Source organism: Pithys albifrons, chromosome 4, assembly GCF_047495875.1.
Source record: "Pithys albifrons albifrons isolate INPA30051 chromosome 4, PitAlb_v1, whole genome shotgun sequence".
Taxonomy (NCBI): Eukaryota; Metazoa; Chordata; class Aves; order Passeriformes; family Thamnophilidae; genus Pithys; species Pithys albifrons.
The window spans coordinates 76,720,387-76,744,733 of NC_092461.1; the positions used below are offsets into that span (position 1 = coordinate 76,720,387).

Below are 24,347 nucleotides of genomic sequence, written 5' to 3' on the forward strand. Positions count from 1 at the left end.
AAAGATATGCACTCAGTTCTGGAGAAAACAAAGGAATACACAAGTATGAAATACTAACAGCTGCTGTGTTCAGGCAGCAGTCACATGCTGGCCTGTTTTATAAAAATTAGTGGGAAAGACTTCCATACAAAATAATCATGCTGCTTGAATTTTTAAGAGCCAATTTAAAATGTTTTACTTTCAGAAGAGTGACTTCCTACAGAGTTCAGATCTACATTTGGTTATAAAAATACCTTCTCTGTATTGCCACACAGCATGAAATGTAAAGTCCAAAATTATTGCCAGAAATCTACCAGTTCTAGCCCAGTTCTTTCTGATGAGTCAGAATAAATTCATCTAGATTGAAAAAGGCAAATCTTTGCCTGAATGTCCTTAAAATACTTTGAGAATGGAGAGTCTGCAGATTAATTTTCCCTCCTGTTCTATCTCCAGTGAACAATGGAAACAATAACATGCAACTTTGTTATAGAAGCAGGGAGGGTAATAGCAAATGAAAACATATTTGTCCCACTTGATACTCTTGTTTCTACATTATGGGATCTTGATTGGGACCGTATTAGTCTTTCAATTTTTGCAACAAATAGCAACCTGTTCACTTTGACCTTTCACTATTTTAAACCTCTAATCATTTTTGGTGATCTGCTTTGGAGGGGCCCTGCAGTTTTTCTGCATATTTCATTTGTGCATAAAACTGCTTCACAGGTCAGATGCTTGTGTAAAGAATTTTTTTCTGTATATTCCTCTGTATACCTGCACATGTAACCTAACTACATGTATAGCATTTTCCAACAAATCATTTGCCCAGCTACTGAGAATGTGCCTTTGTACTTTCGAGCTTGAAGTGGTACGTAAGTAATCATCAAGGCCATAGTTAACCAGTGGCAAACCTGAGCCTCAATAAATACCTACTGTGTTAGTGCTCCCCTCAATCTTTGTTATTTACAATAATAAAAAATATTTGTAGAACATATTTTGAAATATTTGGAACATAATAAAGATAATATCTTACTAACACTTATTTTTCTTTTACTATTTTAGCAGTAAATATTTTCTCACAGGTGTCAAGCAACTTGATGCATAATGCTATTTGAAATGAGACTATTTAAAGAACACTTGTCACCAACATTTGTACTTTTCTATTTCCATTTGGGACTTTTGGCATTATATGTGTTTTATATGTAGTATCTTAACAGTTTTTACTAGTTTATTCTGTCATTCACTACAAAAATGGAACTGCCATTCAACAGAATTGAGTTACAGTGTGTTTATTTTGGCCATGTTAGACATCATGTTTGGTTTTCAGTTTTCAAATCTGCACTCCTTGCTACTCCTCTTTTTCCTCACCTGAGGGTGGGGAATGTTTTGTTTAAAATTCTAGTGACAAGAGTCAGCAGACCCCATTGATGAAAGGGGTTTTTTTATGACATGAAACAAAAATTGGTGTAGCCAGATTGTCCAGATTATTATCTATAGGAGACTAAGCTAAGCTATGTGACCTAACTTTACACTCTTTGCTTTGAAAGATAATTACAACTGTAATGAGCTGTAGTTGAGGTAGACAGAAAGGAAGGCATGGAAAAAAGGTCTGGTGGGCTGGTGGTTGGGTACCAACCCATGGAGGCAGAGGAGAACAAAGCGAGAGGTTATGAAGCAACCATGGCCCAGCTGTGAATTTCCCACTCCTGGCATTAGTAAAAGCTGCAAACAGTGAATTCTTGTGTGGATGTCCCTTTTGGCCTGTTTTCACTTTTTTTGTACACTTATAGATGGTAGTACCACTTCAAGGTCCGGTCATCACCTGACAGTCACGTCACTCACAGGTGAAAGAATTCACGTATGAAAGAACTTGCCTCACTGGTGTTTTTCACCAAGCCACTTAAATTGTCTACACATTGGTTCTCATATCTATTGATGGGATTGTAATACCCCATAATTTTGAGTATCAACATTGGTCACTATGCTACATCAAGGCATTCACAATTTTCTCAAACTAAAGGCTCCTGAGTTTCTGTCACTGAAATAGACCACACAGGAAATGTTCATTTGAGCAGCTCTGCCAGCAGTGTACATGCCTACAGAGATGGTGAACTTCTTGCCTTGCACATACACCTACTTAGCTATTGATGTCTTTATCCCCAGTTATTTCAGTTCCCTATGTTTTGGGAGTTTCATAATGTCTTTCTAGAACATAGCGCTCTGTTCTTTACAAAACTCTTCTCTGAGGCTTGCACACATAGACATGGCAATTGGCTTTTAAAAGAAGCAGTATGATCTGCAGCATATATCACAAGTCAGAAAAAAGCCTAAAAAACATACTGAGAGACAGATGCTGCCTCAGATACCAAAGTTTTTATTTCTGGATACTAGCTTTTCATCTGTGAAACATGTGCTTTGGTCTGACAACTTTTGATGCTCACTCAAGAAAATAACTAGCTGTACCATTTGATTTAGAGAACCATTTAATTTGTGAGAAAAGTCATTGTGCCTCTTTGTATAAACCTAAAGTGAAGGGCTCATCATCCATTAAGGGTGTATTTGGGCACTATTTATATACACTCAGGTTACAGCATTATCTGGAGACAATTGCTAAATAAAGCCGTGTGCTTAAATAATCTTCACTTTAGTCTTTGCCTAAATTTGTAGTTTTATAGTCATTAATTTGTTGTTTTAGTTTATATGAATGGGCTGTCAGTTGATATGAATGGAAAAGTCTTCACATTTTGATGTGTAAAACTGTAAAGTCTACTTTTTGTCATTTGAGGAGATTATTTTTTGTAGTCAACATTTGATTTAAAGAGAATTTAAGAGACTGGAAGCTGATGCTTGACCAACTAGATTTTGAGTTGACACTCTCATAATTAGGCAAACCAGGAATATATGTGTTATCTCCTGGAACTCAGTGAAATAAGCAGAATGCAGTTGAGTTCTTATTCACTTAAATAAGAAGTGATTTCTCTTTTTGCTCACCATTAGGTTTTCCATTCTTCCATTTACTTCTGGAAACTTGGGCCATTTATTTGGAATACATACGCTGTACAAACTGGTTTATAAAATGTTCCTATTTGGGCGCTTTTTAATCAAGGTATGTGAATTGGGAAACACTACTGAGGAGTACAGATTCCTCAAAGGACTACCAGAACCAGTTCCCACTCTGGGAAATGGCAGCTCTGCAAGCAAAATGCTGCATTGCAGATAAAGGGAGATTTGGATTCTGAAAGCACTCCTGCCTTTAAACTGCACCGTGCCTTTTAAAACCAGGTATTGGGTGACTTATTCTGTACTGATTCACAATTAATTGTTCTATCAACACGTTTTGTGAGGCTGACAGCTATGTACCAGGCAAGTATCTTAAACTGAGTTGTGTAATTTTAGCCATTATGAGTTATGCATGGCACTAACCAGGAGAATACAGTGAGAAAAGCTGGGCTTTTACTGCGGGCCATTTCTTCAGAGTTCATCTTCCAGGCATAGCACAAGACAAGATCATCTTTTATTGTCTCAGTGCAGTTTCCCATTTTTCATTTCATTAGCATTTTTTCTCAAATGCTTTTTTCTACAGCAAGAAGCCCAGCCAGTAAGCATTCTTCTCTTTTTCTTTCCATTCCTTTCACTTTAATAGCTCTTGCACTTACCTATTTTTAGAGGGGTTCTAAGTGCACAAACACACATAAATACACCTTCTATCTCACATCTCTCTATTTTATATGCCTTTCACTTGGGGTTCAGCCTACGTTTTCTTCTTATGTTCTCAAGCTTCAAATGGTACAAAGCACAGAAAAAAGTAGATCATCATATGGAGATGCTAGAAGCTAACCATGCTGTGTTTGGGTATTTCATTACTGAAAAGGATGAGTGACAAAAGCATTTAAAATTACAAATTTTCCCTGCAATTGGAAGCAGGACATAATTTCCCGTGACTTGTTCCTTTCTTCACTGAGGCCTGTTGACAATACAGCACAGTGGTATTTCTGTAGCTAGGTTGTAAGGTAGTCTAATTATTCCTGAGGATTAAAGTATAATCCAGTGCTGCATCCATCTTCAGGGAATTAGTTCAGTGGGATTCTTACTTGCAGCCCAGAGCTAGCTTGACTTGCTGCTATGTTCTCCTACAGCATATGTTTAAGATGGTGTGTGGGTGTGGTTTCGTTTGTGGTTAACTAACCCTCCTCACTGATTATGGAAGGATAGTCTAGAGCAGATGACCAATTTTTCTGCAACTGAAGCTGTGAGATGAGTAAGCAAACTACTCCACAGATGCTGTGGGTCTTACTGAAGTCAGGTAGGTGCTACATAATAAGTACCAGTGCTACTGGCCAGTTTCATGTGCACACAAGTCTGTGTAGCCATTCGGTTTGCTTAAAATCAAGTAGGTCCACATATTTTGTAACTTTTTGTTGTCCCAAATGAAAATAATGAGTTCACCTACCCTAATAGTAAAAGCATTAACATTTTTGTCTGGATTGGGGGTGGAATGTGCTCCTATAAGCATAGCTATGCCTGAAATGCAGATGCATGTGACTGTTACAGTGATTGTTGGCCAGCCAGGCTTGGTTTGTGTCTTGCTGTTACCTACATTGGTATTGCCCACTGAAACACAGGAGACTTCACTTTACCTATCTAAACCAAAACTTTTCTTTTCCAGCAGGTCTCTGGGTCTTAATAAATTTCTGAAAACTGTGATTCTGTTTTTAAATCACTACTTGATGCCAGTACTTTCTGCAGTTTGCATGAATATCGCTGGCAATGCCTACATACTAATAACACACTTAAGTAAATCCAGTGGAAGCATTGCAAATTATACCCAAGAATGTTATTTCAAACATGCACAGGAATTCCCCATCAGAGATCATTATGTAGACTCTTACCTCAACAAAAGCCTTGATCAGGCAGCTGGATCATACGGTGAGCAAATGCCAAGAGCCCATGGAATAATCACTGTTGTCCAGACTGTGAAGCTATTCCATTGAATCTAATCCCAACTCAAGGCACAGTGGTCCCTTTGATCACACTCCAGTCCTTTTTTCTCAAACTTGAGCTGCCCCAGCCCATCCTATTACACTCCATTTTAGCAAACAGATAAATTAAAATATATGATGCCAGAGGATGAAATTTAGGAATTTGCAACACGGTCTTTGGTTTTCACCAAACTAGAAATTTGTTCTGCTTTGTAAATGACTCTAAACTGTGTCTCTTAGTTGCAGCCCTGAGAAGCTTCTGTTTTACCTGTCTAGAAAATTTGACTGTATCATAGGAGAAATGAGGACACCTGTTTTAGGTGATAAAATTCTGCCTATGGCTTCATTGCCAGGAGACTCCACAACTGGAAAGACAGGCATAGGATATATGTATTTACTTGACATGATAAGATTTTATAATATGCCCTTCATGGGCCTGGGTGGAAAATGTAGGGCAAACACAAAGTTCTTCATAGTTGCAGGGAGCATAGAGGGCAGTATTTGCCTTGGGCAACTGCAGAGAGGGAAGGGTCAGCCACAGAAAATATCGCCAGCCAGAAACAACTTTCCAGAGCTCAGTTTCATCACATTTGAGAGGAGGAACTAGGAACAAAATCTGCTGTGCTGGGATGCAGGCATGGATGTTTTGACTTGGGTCACTGCATCATGTCTTAGGCAGAAAGCAGCTTCTACTAGAAATGGACAGATTAGAGGAAGTTCATTCTATTCAAAGTTTGAACAGAAGCTCAGCTGCACAACTGTCTTCACAAATAAAAAGTACGCCAGTGATCAGTGCCTCTAGAGATGTGTGCATGAGAGGGCCCTCTGAGGGGAACAGAAGAATAGGCAGGAAGGGGTGTGCAAAGTTATCTTATGACTAATTGCTGTTTGCAGCTGCAGATAGACACGTGTTTAATTATCCGCTATATGCATGCAAATTTGGTTGCTGTCATTAGAGTCCAGATGTTCCCTTCCATTATATTAAGTACAACGAATAAAAGGAAAAGGGTCAGAAAGAAAAATAAAAGGGATGAGGAATGACAACTTTGTGCTGTTTTTCTTCCTATCATATACTTGTCCTGGCAGACCATTTTTCTGATCTCCCCCCTGCAGACAGATTTTTGTGAGCTCACAGTCTGATCTCACAAAAGAAGTCAGAAAAGACATGTAGCCTGAGAAAAGCCGTTCTCTGGAGCTTCCCTCCCAGTGCAGCATCGGGGAAGGGGTGCAGGCAAGAAGCCCAGCCCTGCAGCCCCTCCCATGGGCTGCAAAGAGGTTGGGGCACATGGGGTGCCTTGCAGGCACACAGAAGCAGCCCAAAAACGTACTGGTACTGAGTCTCCGGTTCAAGGGAGCAGTAGCTGGGCTCCTTGCTGCAATCATGTATCCTAAAATTGTACAGTCAGCCTAACAATCATCACAATTTCCAACAGCTTCTCTGCTGTAGACATTTCTCTTGGCAGAGGCAAGTCCCTTCTGAGCAGTCCCAAGGTTTACTTTTCTGCATACCTTTTCTTCTTGAACTATAAGGTCTTTTTCTTCCTATTCACCCTCTAAGCTAGCATCTGAGTTTTAGGGGTTTTTTTTCCTGATTAAAAAAAATACAGTATTTTTTCATAGAAAGTGAACTGTAACATTTTTCCTTAATTCTTCATTTTAACTCTTTGCAGCAAAGTCCCTTTCCTAAGATCTATGCATTGTGTCCCCAACATTTAGAAACAATAAAGGTCCTTTTCTCTTATCTACCAAAATCCAGGAACAATAGAGCAATGTTATTTTATACCAATCAGGCATCTGGCTTTTATTCTGTTTGATGGCATTCAGTGTCTCTTTGGAAGATTTAACCTATTCATTCCATTTTAATTAAATAATAGTGATGCTAATTAGTGATTTTGTGGTGTCTGTTTTGAATTAAATTTGTGCTGAGTATATACATCATGTAGATTTGTTTCATCTTTTGTGATAAATGCAATATACATGGATTCAGGGATCACATGTCCTCTTAAGTGGCTCAGCTCTGGGAACATTACATTCTTTTAACATCAGGTTACAAGAATCTGACTAAATACAACTATCAGTCCAAAATTTAGTCCTACTGTTCTGCATGCAGGGATAACGGAATTGCCAGAAGGTTTTTCTTTTAGTGTGTAAAGGCATAGTGAGATGACTGGAGTTACTTCTGATTTTGAGCAGCCTGAGAAAGAGCTGAGCTGAGGTGGGGTCTTTGGCACCCAGGTTGGATGGCTCATGACTGGTATTCTAAGACCTCTCACAGCACTCCCTTCCCTGCTGACACTCGTCAGGGAGCACAGTTTATCTGCATGGCCTTGCTTCCTTCTCTATTGCTGATGCAAATACTCTTTGGTTTGTAAGAAGTTTCCATTTATGTATATTTGCATTAAAAGGGTTATGTTAGGTTTTCTGGAGACTGTGTCCTGCCTTTTATTACATAATAAGCAGATTTCATCTGAAGCAACAGTTGTCGGTAAACCTCTGCAATATATTAAATACATTTTTTATAAATTGTATGTAAGATTACCTGCATGTTTTAATAAGGTGTGTTAACCAAAGTCCTGTGAACCGGTTCAGTCTTTCCACTAATCCACTGAACTTTGGCTCCTGCCTATGTGTTTTCCTGGAGAATTGCTCAGAGCACTTTTAGCTTCTTATCTTCTTACTGAGGTTACTGACCCCAGAGGTCATTAGTTTTGATTTAACTGAGTACAGAAAAGGAGAAGTTGAGTCTTTATTACTGATCTGACACCTTGTTCTCAGGTAAATTTTGTTAGTTGAAACTCTTGATTTTGCCAGAGGAGTCAGTGCCTGGGCATAGTACTGTCTCTTTGGGTTTGTAGCATCAGAACAGTAATTCTGATAAGAAAGTAATCAGAAGGATCTAGAATTAAGATTACCTAACCATATAACTGTTCTATGAAGTCATATCTCATGCTGATAGATTTGGGGTTATTATGTTATTAACACATTGTTAATTAAAACTGTGTCTTCAAGAGCTAGGTGGACAGAGAATAATTTATTTCGCTATCCTTTAAAATGCTTTTCTTTATTATGTCATCAGGCTTCAAAAAAACAGATTTTAACAGTTCTTTCTGGATTGAAATTCTAACAATCTCCATGTATATCAATTTATAAATTACTGACATACCTATGAATCTAATTATTCATTCTTGCCAGAGCATAGTCCTCCTGTGACAGGAATCTCAGACATAGGCTCCCCCACACAATAGAGAAATCTGTTGCTGTTCCCAGTTTAAATATAACTGAACAGAGACAAAAGATCATGATGCCAACCATCTCTCTTTTTGTTCTGTGTGATAATGCAGCAGTGCTCGATCTTTCTGAACGAGCGACATCTTCACAAAGAAACTGTTTCTCAAGAAACATTTCACGTATGCTTCACATTTGGAACAACCTCTAGGAAACACAGTAACTGGCTGAGGTGCAAAGTAACACTAGGAATATATTCAGAAAAGATCTGATACTATCAGCTGCAAACCATGAGACATGGTAAGATATGCTTTCATTGCTAAGGAGGATCCCTAAAATTGATAGACTGGACATAAAAACCCCATTGGTTATTTTGCTTGTAATTCTTTATAGTAGGAGGACGCTTCATTGCAGGTCAGGCAATGACCACCTTCTTGCAATTTTAAGATGTCTGGGCCAGCTGCACAAAGGATGTTTATGTTTCTGCCTTGCAGTCCAAATGCCTCCAGTGAAACTATAATATTGTTTTATGGCACCATCCCCTTAACATAAAGTAGTTCCTTTTTCCCAGGGGTGGGCATTTAATGTATTTTTAGAAAATGCAGACAGATTTACAGAAGGCTGGGTGATTGTGCCCTGAATTTCCTTACATCATCAGAGAAAGATGCAGAAGGTGGGTTTAAAAAAAAATGAGGAAACCACAAAGAGTATGTTAAGAGGCAAAAAGCATGGCAAGAGTTCATTACAAAGCCATAATGCATTTAGAGTGTTTTCACTAAGACTGAATTTTCCGGAATATTTCATGAGGGGCATAAAGGCAGCAGAGGGGAGAAAATACCCCAAATAATCCACAGAGGACTCAGGAAGAGACAAAGAGGAGGGAGAGCTAAAATGAAATGGCTCACAGATGACTTCAAAGAAGTGGTTATAAAACCAGAGAAAGTTAACTAACCCAATTCATGTTGCTGCTGACAGAGTGAAAGGTCAATGGCCCTGTGTTTTATATGAAAGCTCTACAGTAACAAAAGAACAGACCCTCAGCTCAGGTACAGAAAGACTGTTACAGTTCTAATTGGAAGCCTTTGTTATTAGAAACTTAAGTTACAGTATGATTTATAAGCAGTGGAAAGGAAGTATGTTTTCCTTTTGTATATATATGTGCTTTTTTCCATCATGAATGTGTATTTCCTTCTACAGTGCCCTGTGATCTATTTCATTTTATTTGACATCAGTTCTCAGTGTTGGACTGTCTTTTAGCTCCCATTAATCTTGCTGTGTTTTGTAGTTATAATAAATGGAAACTCACAGACCTTAGTGTCATCCACCTCAGATAATATGATCCTGTTAAATCTAATCCAAATTAACTGTATGAACACCCTTTGCCTGTGATACTTATATGGACAAGAGAGAGATTTGACACTAACAATACCAATGTGATTTAGTCTAGACAGGAAATTTACTGTCCTTCTGTAATTGATTTAGGATTTAGATGAGCTCTTTAACACAGAGTGTGTGGGTCTTAACCATGCTCTCTACTGAACACAATATCTGGTCTTCTTCCATTAACCTTTTCAAAACCTTCATGACGTACCAACTGTATAGCAAAATTTGCCAACAATAAACATACACATTTCTTTGGTTATTACTTTTAATTTTAAGGTCAATGAAGCAAAATGGAAGTTGCATTACCTTTGCACCCTTGAACACAAGCAATGAGCAATAATGCAAGCTCAGAAAGGATGATGAGAACTGATTTTTTTTAATCACTGAAAACATTAGTCTTAATTACAGGCTTGAACAGCAAATAGTGTAATGACTATAGAATAAAATGTCACAGGAAAAGCCTTTCTTTTGGGATTATTTTATTCTAAAATGGTAATTGATAGATTGGGGGTCCATGTCAAATGCTGTTACCAAAGGAGGCAAATAATTCATGGAAGTTATTGTCAAATGGCAACACTGATGATGAAAGCCTTGGAACTACTACTTCTAACAATTAAAAAAACCCAGGACAGTGTTTACCAAAGGCAAACGTTGCTGTTCATTCTTATATTATTCACAACACACTTTATTTTAATCTAAGATTTATTACTCTGGTCTGCTATAAAATATATAGGGGAAATTATTTATTTTGCCTTTAACAAGAATCTTTCCTGGTGAACCTAAAGAGGAGAAATCTTTACAATTGAAATTATATTTACTATTCATTACTGAAATACTAGAAAATTCAGGCTCTTGCTTACCAGAAGTTGTTTCCCATGTGAAAATAAATCAGAGTATTCTAAGCACTGAACAGAAAATGCATGAAATACAGTTCAGTGTTCATGTGGATTTCTTTAGTAATAAAAAGTCTTTATCAGTTGAAACAGGACAACTTCTTTCTTCACGTAAAAATCATCCACTGGCTCTTCATGATCAAAAAGCTTTTTACTAAGTGTTCATCAGCCTGATAGAGATTTATCTATGTTAAAACTTAAAACCTGAAACATAGTTGGCTTTTCTTGGTTGTCCCAACAACGTGTGACAGCCTGATTCCATGGAAACAATAAAACTGAAAAAAAAATGGGGGAAAAATACCCACCACAAAGAACCTTAAAACTAAAGAGATTTTCCTAATTCTTTGCTATGCAATTAGTATTGTATTGGAATTAATACTTACTGATCATTATATCTTACATTTACTCAAGTCTTTATAAATTTTTCATTTCTTCTTATCAGCATTAAAACCACTTCTGATAAGTAAAATCAGATGGAAGGGAATCGAAATCCAGGACCGACTCCAGGTTGTGATGCAAATATCTTTGCCATGATTGCTTTTTCTGGTGGGGGAGGGGAAGAAGGAAAGGATTCTTTATGTGATTAGAGAAAATCTGCTTTACAGAGCAGAGAATGGACTGCAGAGAGCAGTCTGATGGGCATGAGATATGCAATATTACTAGAGGAATGCATGATAAAATTTAACTGTTCTTCCTTTCTCCTTGCGGAAACTTTTAGTGTTAACTAAGGCCAGTAAATCAGTTGGGTATTTCTGCAGTTTTGGTCACATGAGTATTTGAGAGTCTACTTCAAAGGCAGTGAGCTTTACAAGTAGAAAGGATTCGGTTGCTATGCCAAAAAGGTGCTTTCTGAACCCCGTCACCACAAGGCCAATGGCTGTTTCTGTCCCATGGCTGCCAAACAGGAGAATATGTTTCTGCAGAGCATCTCCGGAGAGAAGGCTCTGCCATTACGTGCTGATCTGCTCCCTCAGAGGCCTCAACCCACCACATCCAATTCACTCCAAAACTAGCTGAGAAGTCTCTGCATGGGCAGAGATCTGCCTGTAAAAGAGTTGCTGTAAAAGAGAAAGCAACAGAAAATTTGATGTGAACAGCTTATTGACACTTTTGCTGTCCTGCAAAGCTGTAAAATTCTGACAAGGGATTAATGACCAAAGCCATAAGGGCCATTGATCCGGCATCTTCTATTAATCCAGCTTGCACCTCATTTCAAACACTCTGAGGACACACTGCTGCACCTAGAGCAAGAAGGAAATGGGAAATAGGAGCATTAAGTGGGAAGGAGGATTTCTTTGCATGCCTGTCTACATCAAGGACCAGCCTTAGGAAGGGTTTTAATTTTGCAATAAGGGGTTGGCACCAGGGACAGCACTGGGAAAAAAACAAACCCCAAACTATCAAAATGTTGATTCTGAATGACAGTGGAAGAAGTCTGTTCAGTCCAGCCCTCTACTCAGGAGAACAGAGCAAATTGGGTTCCCTGCCCTCCACCGTGGGTCACAATCAGGTACAAAGTGAAGACTTGAATGTCGAAGAAAATGGTTTTCCTGGTTTAGTCCTGTAATTCATGCTACATAATTGTAGCAGGTGCACCTGCTATTCTTGATATAACTTGTCTTCATTTATTTAGGAAAAAAAAAGTGCCTAAGGAGGAGACTTTCTGACTCTGAAGATTGCAAAAAAATGACTCTCTGAGATATTTAGATAACCAAATTGACATAAACAGAGATGATGGATACCTGCTTATTCAGGCAAATCAGCTTCTTAAAGCTACTGAAATATTTGGATAACGCAAGCAGGATTTAGCAGCCTTTAAAAAGCTCATAAAACCCCCACCAATTTGAAAAAAAAACCAAGAAAATTGATAGTTTTAAGAACACACTGCATTTATTTGGTCCCACAATTCCTAACATTGTAACAAACTCCCAGAGTTTCACTCCTTAAAGTGCTTCAAACTCCATTTATATTATTATTATTACTTTTAACATTAATGTACATTTCTGTATACACAACAATCCAAAGAGATTCATATTTTTATAAAATTCTTTATCTTAATGGGTCAAATTTGCTTTCAAGATGACCAACATTAAGGCAAATTTCCAAAATTAAGGCACTGGAGTTGCTCAAGTTTATGCTGTTGTGGGTGAGAGCAGAATTGGCCCAGTAGGGTATATACAGTTGTATTTTCTGCATATATTTCAAAAGGCACAATGGATTACCTTGGAAATCAATAGCATTTAAGAGGGAGTTTATCAAAGCAAATACTTTTCATTTGCTTTGGCACAGTCCACATCCAGAGGATGCATTTGCTCACTGGCTGTTCAGAATAAGCAGCCTGATGACTGATGGTGTTCAGTAACAGGGGAATTCACACAGTACTTCCATCAGACACAATCTGATGTGTGTAGGACAACTGTAACAGCAGAGTTACTTCATTGGGCACCCATGCACATTCACTACGCCGTGAATCTCTGAAATCCTCCTGGTGGAGACATGTTTGTCATTGATGTTAATATTCCGAAGACAGCCCAAAAACGGGCCTTGAACTGGAAGCCATGGGGTGTCCAAATTTGCTGCAAAAAACAAGGTAGGAAGACCAAGTTAATAAAATGAAAATTATTTGAAAGAATTATTGCAAGGCTTTCAAAAGAGTAGGAATGATTCAGGACTACATGCATGGATGGGACCATTTTTTTTGGAAAGGAAAAAAAGCCTGTAGATACATGAAAAAATAAGAAGCAATAACATTACCTGGAACTTTGCCAAAGTAGAGTGGCTGATACACACGTGTAGCAGGAGAGGGTTGAAGTCCAGTGGTATAGCTACTCCATGTGCCCACCTGTAGCTTCACAGTGTTCTCCTTCTGAGAGACTACAAAAGAGCAGGTAAATGAGAACTCTTTCTCAACCCTATCAGAGAATCAACTAGATATGGGCACTAGTTTTAAATAGCATCTCTCTTAAAATTTAACTAGAAAAATAGATTTATTTTCATTCAAAGGCTTAAGAGAGCCCCTCCCCCCAAATTCTTATATAAATCCTTGAATTAATACAAGATACTTATATTTTTCTGAAGAGTATTCTCAGAATAAACAGAAGTGAAATGATTAATGATCTGGAGCTGTAGTGCTCTGTGCCTACTATCCCTTTAAAGTTTCAGAAGAACTAGTATGTAAAATGTACCTGCAATGGTATGCCACTGTCCATCAGACAGAGGTTTCTTGGGTGTGACTGATGTCTGGAACTCTCCAGCACCACTATTTCCAGCAGCGATGACCTGTAAAAAACATATCTTTTAAGCTACTGTGACAAAAAAGGGGCAACACAAAAAGTTCAGAATTCCCTCTGCTGAATGAGGGAAATACAGCTGAAATGGAAGCAGTCTGTACTTACCTTTCCTCCTTCCATGTAAATAGTCAAGTAGTTGTCTTGCTTGCTTCCAGCATAGAGGAGTATACCTGTTGCACTCCTTGGTCGAATGGTAAATTCAACCCTAAAATCCCCTCCCATCAGCAAATTACCTGTGTAGAATTAAACAGCGAGTAGAAGAATGATCGTAGGAGGAGATAATTGGAAAACCACATAAAAATAAATAAGATAAGCCATACACATATACACTTTAGACATAATTCCATACACCAGTATCTTTACACATCTTACCAATGGTGATATATCCTCCTTCTTTAAAGAAATAAATCCCTTTGTCCATGGGAACATCCAGACACGGAAGAGCACCATTTTTTTGCTGAGGTGCATTCATAACTTCTCCATTCACCTTAAAATTCCTCAGGCAACCATTGAAACTCTTCATTGGTATATTCTGAAAGCATATTACAAAACATGAATACTAAAACATTAGTTCTTATTGGACTGTTGAACTGTAGAAAGTCAACTGGCACTAAAGGCATCTAAAACCCATCTTTGATGCAGTGAAAAGGAATTCAAAAATTCTAAAAAAAAGAGCTTAAAACACAAAAGTAACAGTTGATTTTGAATTAACATAACTCCTGCTTGTAGAACAGTTACTTCCCAGTGAAGTGTCAATAAGAAAATGCAAGAAATTGTGAAATCCCAAATACCTTCTTCCCTTCCTAAGAGTCTGTTTATTTAAACTTGATTTTATAAAATATCTCAGATCATTAAGTGTCCTATTTCTAAATAGAAACCACATATATTTCAGATTAGAATCCAGTTCTACATCTGTAATTCCTTAATGAGAAATTGCTCAATTTTCTCTTTTGTTTCTCTACAGATTATTGCTTTTTCCACTGAGATAAATACTCTGCGGAAAGATGGTATTTCTGGAATTAAAAATGTGACTTTGATCTTTATTTTTAAAGAATAAAAATGAAAACAGGATATGGTTGTTATCAGTGCCTCAGCAACACATGTTGAAAATACAGGTCCAGATGAAGGGTATGTTAACAGGTGAGGAAAAAGATCCGTGACAAACAACTGCAAACGCCAGTCACAGATGGTGCTCACTTGGTGCTTGGAAATGCCCCCAAAAGCTTTTCAGCATGGAAATCCTGCATATTAAACGCTTCCATATGTAATTAGTGCAGCATGGGAGTGTGTATGGGTGAATGTATGAATGACTTACCTGTTTTTTCAGTGATGGAAGCCCTCCCACATAGATTGGTGGCTTAATACTGATGGCGGAATTTGTTGCTAATCTTCTGTGCTGGGCCCTTAGACCATCAACAACAAGTCGGGCGTTCTTCCCATCTGTGCTGAAGACCACCTTCCCAGGGTGCAAACATAACAAAATGAAAACCCAAAGGCCAGTGTAAGCCTAGTCTTTAAATCAAACACCATATTGTTGAAATACTTAAAGTGAAAATAATGTGCAGCAACTATCAGTCTCAATAAGTTCTGTCAGAAACCTGTCAACCACATGAACTTTCAGGCACAGGAATTAACTTCCAATGACCAAAACTGACTTTCTTATGTCTTAAAACTTCTGAATGCTAGTGGTGCTTTCACCAAATTCCCGTGCCATACTACTTACAGTGTGCCATTGTCCATCATTGTATTTAATACTGGTTTTGATTTTGATTGGTTTTCCTCCAGAGACAAGTGAGAAGACAAAACATCCTTTTGAAATGTGGAGGGCCATATAAGAGTCCTCAGACCTTTCCTCCATGAAGACTATTAATCCTTTTGATGATCGAGTCCGTACGTCTATAGAACAATGTAACCTGTAGTGGAAAGTAAGCTTATTCAAGTATAGGTCTCTTTTGTTAGCTGTTGTATCCTTTCTGTTCTCCAGAAAAAAAGTCAGTGAAACTCTGTTTGTGAAGTGAAGAATAGCATCTGAGTGGAATCATGGCATTCTACACTGCCTGCATGTCTGAATGTGAATGAAACTTGATGTATTCAGGCTTAAAAATTGGCCCCAGTGTGTACCATAATTGTCTACCACATCCCATTCAATCTACTCTGTTTAGGTAAATGTTTGCATAATAAAAAAAAGCGCCTGAACCTTTGGAAGTGTCCTTTTGTTATGGCCCAGGACATAATCAAGAAGAAAACCCTAATACTTGGCACCCAAAGATTCAAGCAGTTTTGACAATTCAGGCATTAGGAGGGGAACTGAGAACATTTGTATTACCTGTCTGTAGATAACAATGGAGAAAACATGTAGGATATGAAACTGTTGGGGATGCTTCCAAGGAGATAAGCTTCACTGCTGACATGTAACTGAGTTGGTATACTGTGATTTTTCACATTAGCAGTTTTCAAATAATCAAGGTATTTTTCATTCTGTACATGCAAGACAGAATTGAAACATTTACTGTGAATAGTAATAGTATAGAAACATTTCAATCAACACATTTAAGAGTTCCCACCTGAGACATTCAACAGCCTTCCCTAAATGACAGAAAAGCTGTTGTCATTCTGGACAGGTGTGGGTTTAGCATGAAACTCCAACTTGCTTCATATGTAAGATGCAAGGAAAATAAGAGCATCTGAATCTCAGTTCTACAAATGATGGCTGTGCAGACAAAGCCATCAATATGGAGTGAAGCATCAATATGGAGCAAAGATGACAGTAACAATAAGCATACCTTGAGCATCTTAACTCTGAGGGGATTTTTAAATTCCTTCAGCAGCATTGGTTCAAGGTTCTCGTATTTGTGGCAAGCTCCGAGGGATACACCAGACTTGCCAGTATAACTCATGAGATTTTGAACCTCAGGGAGCTGACCTGTCCTGTAGTGATGAAAGCAGAAAATGTTGTGACATGGTATTCCTTTTCTTTAGCATAATCAACAATATATTGTAAAACTGTGTTCTGTATAAAACAGATTTCCCAGTGATCCAATGTTACTGATTTTTGTTTTTCAAAGAAAAATGTATGTTCACTGCTGTAAAAAGTCTTTCTATTTGTCATGGTTCTGCCCATTTCTTCTTGGCTATGGAAAAATTCCAATGTTTTTATTCTCATATTTTCTAAATAAAGTATTTTTTGCTAAAAGCTGTCTATTAAAAAAAACCCACAACAAATATTGCTATTGAAAAACAAGGGCGAAAATGGCAGTGGCCTTATTAAATAAGATTCTGGATCTGACTATAAAACTTTGCTGCTTAATTATTCATAACCAGTAGCAGATCAAGAAAAAATGGCAACATCAGGTTCTGCTCAGTCAAATGATTCACTCTCTCTTAAATAAAATGTTCTAATGAGTTTTGTCAAGGGCAAAAGCCCACCAGAACTTCATATACAGCTTTAAAATTAGAGTCAAATTATCAGAAAGACCGTCAAAACTAATTTCCTGTGTGAATGTCAAAACTAATTTCCTGTGTGCATAAAGGATAATATTAAGTAATACTATAATTTTCTAAGTTGTACAGAGCATCTCTAATCAGTAAATTACAAACCCCTTACAACTAGAAACAGCAATGAAGCTCCTTGCCCCGGTCTTCTAGGAGAAGAGCGGTACAGTTGGGGCTAGAACCTGAACTCCTTCCTTGCTGGTTATTCTCTATTGACTCGTTCACACTAGCCACAGTATTAATTCTCCATCTATTTTTGTACTGAAAGTAATTTTCCCAATTTGTTTTGTGACAAGGTAGTTAATATGCAGATTACTTTGTTGGCTTGCAGTGCTTTAAATGAAGACATAACTTGAGCAACCTGGTCTAGTGGGAGGTGTCTCTGCCTGTTGCAGGGGGGATGGAACCAGATGATCTTTAAAGGTCCCTTCTGACCCAAACCTTTCTGTGATTCTACGACAATCAAATACACTATTTTTTGAAAACTCCACACAGGTATAAATACTCAGCAACACTCAGCTGATACAAAGGCCCAGGCCCACTAGGACATCACTCGTGACTCAAGGAATGCTTTTCTTCTAGAAACATATTTATGCATAATTTTTCTCCTAAATTTTGCCTGTAAGATGTCTGTAATAACCAGACAAACACATGAAGAAAAGAGATAACTAGATCAGGCACGATTTCTTTATATATGCTCTCACTTGTTTCGTAACTGTTTTGGTGCTGGCAGTAGTTTTGCTCCTTTCATTACCTGGCTCCCTGGGGAGCCATAACAATACAATCTGGCAGATCTTTTTGAATCCCTTGTTGGGGCATTTCCAATTCACTGTGTAGAGTTCACTCTTTGGCTAACAGACTGCTAAACAGGCATGATTCAGACTAAAATTCCTTTACATCTGAGCAGCAGATTAATTACAATTTGATACTATGTATAATACACCTGAATATTTGAGGGCAGTGAAGTTATGAAGGCTTTTCACAGGTAGGAGAAAAGCATTTTAGCAAAAAGTGATTTTAATATGACTAAAGAATGAGAACAGGCCAAAATGCATGAAACAAAATTATTTTTAGGCCAAATACCTTTTGATAAAGATGTTTGAGATGCAACCTTCAAAATCATCTCCACCAAATTTTATGGGTTTGTTTGATTCCTCTGAGTTGAATGCCCTGGGAGAGTCAACTGATTCTGATTTTGACTCATCATCAACCAGCAGATGTACTCTGAAACAAAGTGAATAAAAGTAAGCATGAAATACAAAGAAATGTTTATGAAACTCAATGAAATACGTATAAAAAAGAACCATTTGGCAGATGTGGGGTTTTTTACATTGTAATTATGCTAGAGCTTCATTAGTTTACTTCTGGGCCTTTTTCAGTATGTGCTCCTTGACCGCAGTGAAACTGTTCTGCTTTTCCATACTAAATACGAGCAAGAGTTGAAGCTCGTACTTCAGTCCTACAGTGAAATCCTGGTCCAACTGAAATTCATGAAAAAACTCTCACTGACAACCACAGAACAGGATTTAATTCTTTGCCTCAAAATGGTGCCTTGACCTGTGAGCCACAGCTAGTACAGACACTATCAAGTTATAATCACCCCAAATTATGGCCAACCATTAAAAATTTCCACTTTGGCTAATGCTCATGTCATTTTATGTGTTTCACAGAAGTCAGTATAATATAGAAACTTTTCAGTAAATTGTCTCTTCTGATCTCTGCACAAAAGATCATTGTTGAAAAAACAGACACAATATTTGCTTCTTCCCTGGTTCTTTAACCACCTGTGTTACAGTGGTAAAGGTTATGGGAACAGGAAAAGCTCCAAACTTCCAGCTAGACAAGCAGTCAAAACTCACACAACCTATAAAAGACGTGCATAGTGGGGTACAGCTGAAACAGCTGTCCATACAAGTACCAAAATGTACATTCATAGACCAAAAATCCCCTTTTTCTTCATTATTTCAGTATCCTTTGCTAGCAGAGGCTATTTTTAGCTATTTATCCAGAGAGCAAATCCCACAAAATTGGAATCTTTTTTCTCCAACCACAACATACAAGAATTAGATAAAGAACTGGACTCACATGTTGTTTGCTTTCATTACTGTCACATAATGCATTGACCCATCCTCGTATTTCTTTTCCAGTTTGATTTCCTTCTCTCGCATCTTTGCAGTTACAGAGCCAGGTCTCAGAAAGATGGTAAGAACATCAGGCTATAAAAGAACCCCACAAAATGATCAGCTAAATGCAAGAGCCTTGTACTAGCCTTGTAAGCCTTGTAGCAGTCAAGTAGTTCTTGCTACTGCCATGAATGCAGTTCTCAGTGGTTGGTTGTAAGAAACAAATCTTCCAACACTAAAACTGCATTTCTCAGTCATCTAGTAAGAGATGTTATATCACGTTCTGCATGATAAGCATAGTTTCTGTTTTAAAATACCTCTGCACTCTGAATACCAAACAATTAGTTAAAATACTTGTTTATTTTTATGAAAAGCAGGGGAGTCAGTTCTCCCTTTCTCAAATGCCTGGAAGTGCACTAACTTCTTAACCTCTCCAGCCAGGACGAATGGGGTTCCGCTTCAACCACCCTGCTTTCTGAGGGATCGTAGCCAAAATCAACCCCTTTGTTCTGCATATTTGATCATGGTAACCTTTCTGTGTGAGCAGAATGACAGTTTTTCCTGAGAAAATTTCCAGCTAACTGTATTAGACAACAGTTTTCTTGCTGGGATGGTGGTGTTGGGTGCATAAGCTACTCTGTAGAAGGCTCGAGTTCAAAACTCAGTAACTTATCGAACTATTTGCTGCCTGAGAGAAGAAATTGCCAAGATGCATTTATCTGGCTTATGATAGGCAAGATGCCATGCTCAGATGATGATTATTATAGCCATTTCTTGCCTTAAAATATAGCAACCTACATGAGACTTATAACACAAACTGACAAGACTGATTCAGAGATAAAACCAATCACATATGCTAAGCTGAACAAGTTCCATACTCGTAGATTATAATTTAAGAGTGTTCCAGTAGAAGACATGGTCTGAAAGCCAAAGCCAACTTGGAAATCCTTGGGATATGGGAAACCTGCTGCACTCAGGCTCAGTATTCCCTCCTTTGAGAAAGCTGCAGATCTGACAACCTAAAGAGAGAAAATAATATTTTCAGTGATCTTCCCTTTAATCAGAAGAAATGGCAACATAAGACAACATAATTGTGAGCGATTCCAATCAAAACCAAGTACAAGACAAACCACAAGCACCATTATTTCAGTACAGAACAGACTGAATTGGTTTCACCAGCATTAACTATGATCTGAAAAACTCTAAATGGAGATGAGGCTTGCGTTCATCTCTAGCTCCTTTGTCTTTGGAAGTTTTCACATTTGGGGACACAAAAGTGAGTAGCTACAGGATTGGTTCATAACTATGGAGCTGTGCAGATGAGCTACAGAACTGAAATGGTGTGAATCAAAAGAGAGAATATACCTGTGCCTTTTGGAACAAAACAAGCTTTAATACTTGAGAAGTTACAGAGAATGAAGGACAGAACCCCTACACAAGAAAACAGCTTGCAAAGAAATTGCCCTGTGGAAGGTTTAGATGCCACAAAGGGAAAGCAAACTAGCACAAACTTTCAGTGCAATACCATAGCAAAAGGGCAAATGAGATCATGCACCATGGAAGCAGCACTAAGGAGAAGCAGAACCATAGTTTTTATCTCTCCATGCAGCATTGGTTAAGCCAGCACTGAAATATCACGTTGTCCCATTTTAAAAAGAACGCGGCAAAACTTAAGGTCACACAAAAATAATTACAAAACTATCAGAGGAGTGGAGCAATAGCCTTGCAATGAGAGACTTCAGTAGAAGTAGTCTTTTAAGACTGTTCAAGAAGAAAGGTTGAGAGGTCATTTAATTAGGAAGCATAAACACCTTGGTGAGAGGAAATATCTGGATCTAAGTAACTAAGTATTCCAGTCTAATCAATAAGAGCTACTGGAAGCCAACAAGCTTACACAGTAAATAGGAATTCTTAATTGTAAACAGTATTAAATAAGTGGATGGACTACGTGCCAGAACAAGCTAACACAGTAGGGCTGGTTTCTCATTTCTTCTGAACCTTCATACCCAGCCCATGTTCTTTTAATCCTGTCACATGTTAACCAAATAAAATTTTTGACCTAGTTAAAACATAGTGGTCCAAGATTTACAGGCTAACCAGACTCTGTGAACTGCAGCAGAAGTTTTTAAGGAACTTTCTAAATTACCTTCCAGTCATCTGAACATTTCTTGCTGACACCAAAACTCTCGTCAAAAATAACAGATGCAGTGGATGGGTTTTTCACATTCTTCATGCAGCCCCGAAATGGAGGTGTGGATATATTAAAGCTGGTTTCAGGGAGTGAGAGGAAAAAGATTTCAGTAGCCTGGTATTTCAAAGGACACACCACTACAGTAGCCTATAAATGATGACTATATAAGAAACAGAAAAACAGAACAAGAACAATCTTTCTCGTCTACACATACTTCATGCTGATCAAACTCAATCTTCAGGATAACTCCAACAAAAATCTTGCCATTAGCCAAAAATCACAGATTATGATCATGTATTATATACTTGGGGGTTTTTTTGTCACATAAGGTATCTGATAGAGATTGTGAAAGAAATTGTTTAAGGAAAGAGTTTAGATGGAGTTTCCATACAAAGCCTATGCATTGCAGCATTTTTTACTCACCGTTCCCGTAGAAAAGGTGGAATTCCACCTAGGTAGTACTCAGTGAAATTGAAGACATGTATGCTGGCTCTAATACTAGGACTGACATAAACAATATTCTTTTTCCGGTCAAACACCAAATTAATCTGAAATTTGTGAACCATAAGAATTAGTGCACTGCGCAGAAATAAAAATAATTAAGCAGATTATAAGTACTCCCACGGAGGAGGACTCTATAGTGGGTTTTTTTCCCCTCCTCTGGTTTACTAGTGATTAAATCCAGGATAACCACAGTAGTTTAAATGTATACGTTGCAAAATTTGGGCATTTAGTCAAAGCAAATGCCTAAGGAAAATGTTCTATTATCCAAATACAAGGTGAGGTTTTATTTTCTTCAGAAAGATTGCCCTAAAAACACACCTCACCTATGATTCAAGTACTGTTCTGGTTGCGGCTGAAGATTCAGTAGCTGCTGCTTGATACAAAGACTAAGTCAGTTGGCTGGAGGTAACTTGACCCTGTAGGGCATAAAAATTCCTTCCAGTAGACCCTGAAACTTACCCTATTTAGTTGGAAATGTATTAAGGTGGAAAGGGAGAATTAATCAATATGGAAATCGAGGGGATTAAGCAATGTGTTTATGATTTCACTATGATAGTGCTACAAAACGGCTGGACTGAAGCTAAGGAGACAAGCAACAAAAAGAAGACTACAAAAGAGTAATCCTTATAAAGACCAGTCCACCTTGAAGAAATAAACCCTTAGGTGGTGAAAACACTGATCTACGTATTACATTGTCAATGCAATGTACACAGCTCTCTTTATGTAAAGCATTGCTCTGAAAAAAAATTTTTCTTTAGTGGTTTTATTGTTAAAATTGAACTTATTCACAGTAAAGCATGACAAGAGAAAGATTAATTTTCACATGTCTAAACTAACCCCCAATGACTAGATCTCCTCATATGGTACAAAACTCCACAAGTATACATTACAACAGGATATTTAGTTTCAGTTAATCTGTATTTTTACAAATAATGATCACTCAATTCTTTAAAATTACATACTTGTTTATATGTTCCATCATTTACAGTTGCTTTGGTTTCTATTTCTTTTGGAGGTTCAGAGTCAACTTTGTATCTAAAAACTGTATGACCATTTATAAGGAGTGCACTGATGAACTGATCCTGCAACAAAAAGACCACCAACACAATTAAACTGTGACAATTTCATATATATTTTTTTTCCTGTCATGTGAATAATTTTAATGAAGCTATCTAGTTTCTTCAAGAAAGCTTTTTGGGGAAAGGATAACACAAAGCAGACTAAAACTTATACTAATCAACCGTAATTACTATAAAGTATTATTAACAGACCTGGTATCAGTTCCAGGTATTCTCCAAATCTCTAAAGCACTTTGTGTCATTTCAAGATGTCTATCAAAGTTGAAAAACTATCCAGAACATGTCACAGTGATTGCAAATATGCCTATGACATTACTGGGTAAGTAGCATCACTGCCATTTTGACCACCTTTACAGGTGTAAGTCACCATGTCCCTTTCTATATTCTTCCTTACTCTGTTTCTACTCATATCTAAATTTGGGAAGAATGCACTTCAAAAATCGGAGGATTTCAGTATTTCAACACAGGTTTGATTCCAATTACATTTATCCTTTCCTGTCCCCAGTTCTGAATTCTCTGCAGGGCCTAATGGAGGAGCTATTTGGAATGATTTTTTTTTCTCAGCCTTGACAAATTGATTATTCATTAACCATTGTAAAATCATTGATTATTTCAGGTTGGAAGGGACCCGTAAGGATGATCAAGTCCAATTCCCTGTTTCTTGCACAACTACCAAAAACTAAACCATATGATGTTAAACCTACAGCAGAATCTACCAATTTTCCACACAGAAAAAATACACTTTTAAGAAATTTCCTTACAGTTATTACTAAAACTAACATGTTCTTGAATAATCAAAAGTTTTAAAGATTTTCTTCAACCGCAAAACAGACAGAAGCATTCCGCCCCTTACCTCATTTGCTGCAAAAAACACGATGCCTTCATCTGCAGTAGTCTCAATTGTCTGCTCGTACCGTACTCGGTCAGCATTTCTTTCTTTTGCTGTGACACGAGCATAACCAGTGCCCTCAAAATAGCTTTGGTCAGTCTCTTCTTTATACCTGTAGTAATTCAATGTCACAGGTGTGATTATATGAGAGCAAAAACTACTACCACAACGACTTATTTTAAGTTTTTAAAAACTTTTTATTTAAAGCATTTGGTATAGGGCCAAATTCCAATCCAGTCTACTCAGAGGGAAAACCTTCCACTGGCTTCTATTAGATTCATATATGGTCCTTTGAGAGGAAATAATTAGAGACTGACTTTTTT

The 24,347-nt window shown here is 37.7% G+C and overlaps 1 protein-coding gene across 3 annotated transcripts in view; it reads right to left on the minus strand.

Moving 5' to 3' along the window:
• Positions 1-12,328: 12,328 nt before the first annotated feature.
• LAMA3 (laminin subunit alpha 3) overlaps positions 12,329-24,347 on the minus strand; it is a 115,315-nt gene continuing 103,296 nt past the window's right edge. For all 3 annotated transcript variants that reach the window (XM_071554662.1, XM_071554661.1, XM_071554660.1), the window contains 16 exons: positions 23,989-24,136; positions 23,019-23,138; positions 21,976-22,100; positions 21,508-21,628; positions 20,240-20,380; positions 19,324-19,454; positions 18,322-18,462; positions 16,530-16,674; positions 16,073-16,224; positions 15,470-15,659; positions 15,062-15,202; positions 14,119-14,278; positions 13,852-13,979; positions 13,642-13,735; positions 13,211-13,330; positions 12,329-13,032 (listed from right to left, as the gene is read on the minus strand). In XM_071554662.1, coding sequence (XP_071410763.1) covers positions 12,887-13,032; positions 13,211-13,330; positions 13,642-13,735; positions 13,852-13,979; positions 14,119-14,278; positions 15,062-15,202; positions 15,470-15,659; positions 16,073-16,224; positions 16,530-16,674; positions 18,322-18,462; positions 19,324-19,454; positions 20,240-20,380; positions 21,508-21,628; positions 21,976-22,100; positions 23,019-23,138; positions 23,989-24,136 — 2,203 coding nt within the window. In that variant the 3' untranslated portion in view covers positions 12,329-12,886. The remainder of the gene's footprint in view (positions 13,033-13,210; positions 13,331-13,641; positions 13,736-13,851; positions 13,980-14,118; positions 14,279-15,061; positions 15,203-15,469; positions 15,660-16,072; positions 16,225-16,529; positions 16,675-18,321; positions 18,463-19,323; positions 19,455-20,239; positions 20,381-21,507; positions 21,629-21,975; positions 22,101-23,018; positions 23,139-23,988; positions 24,137-24,347) is intronic.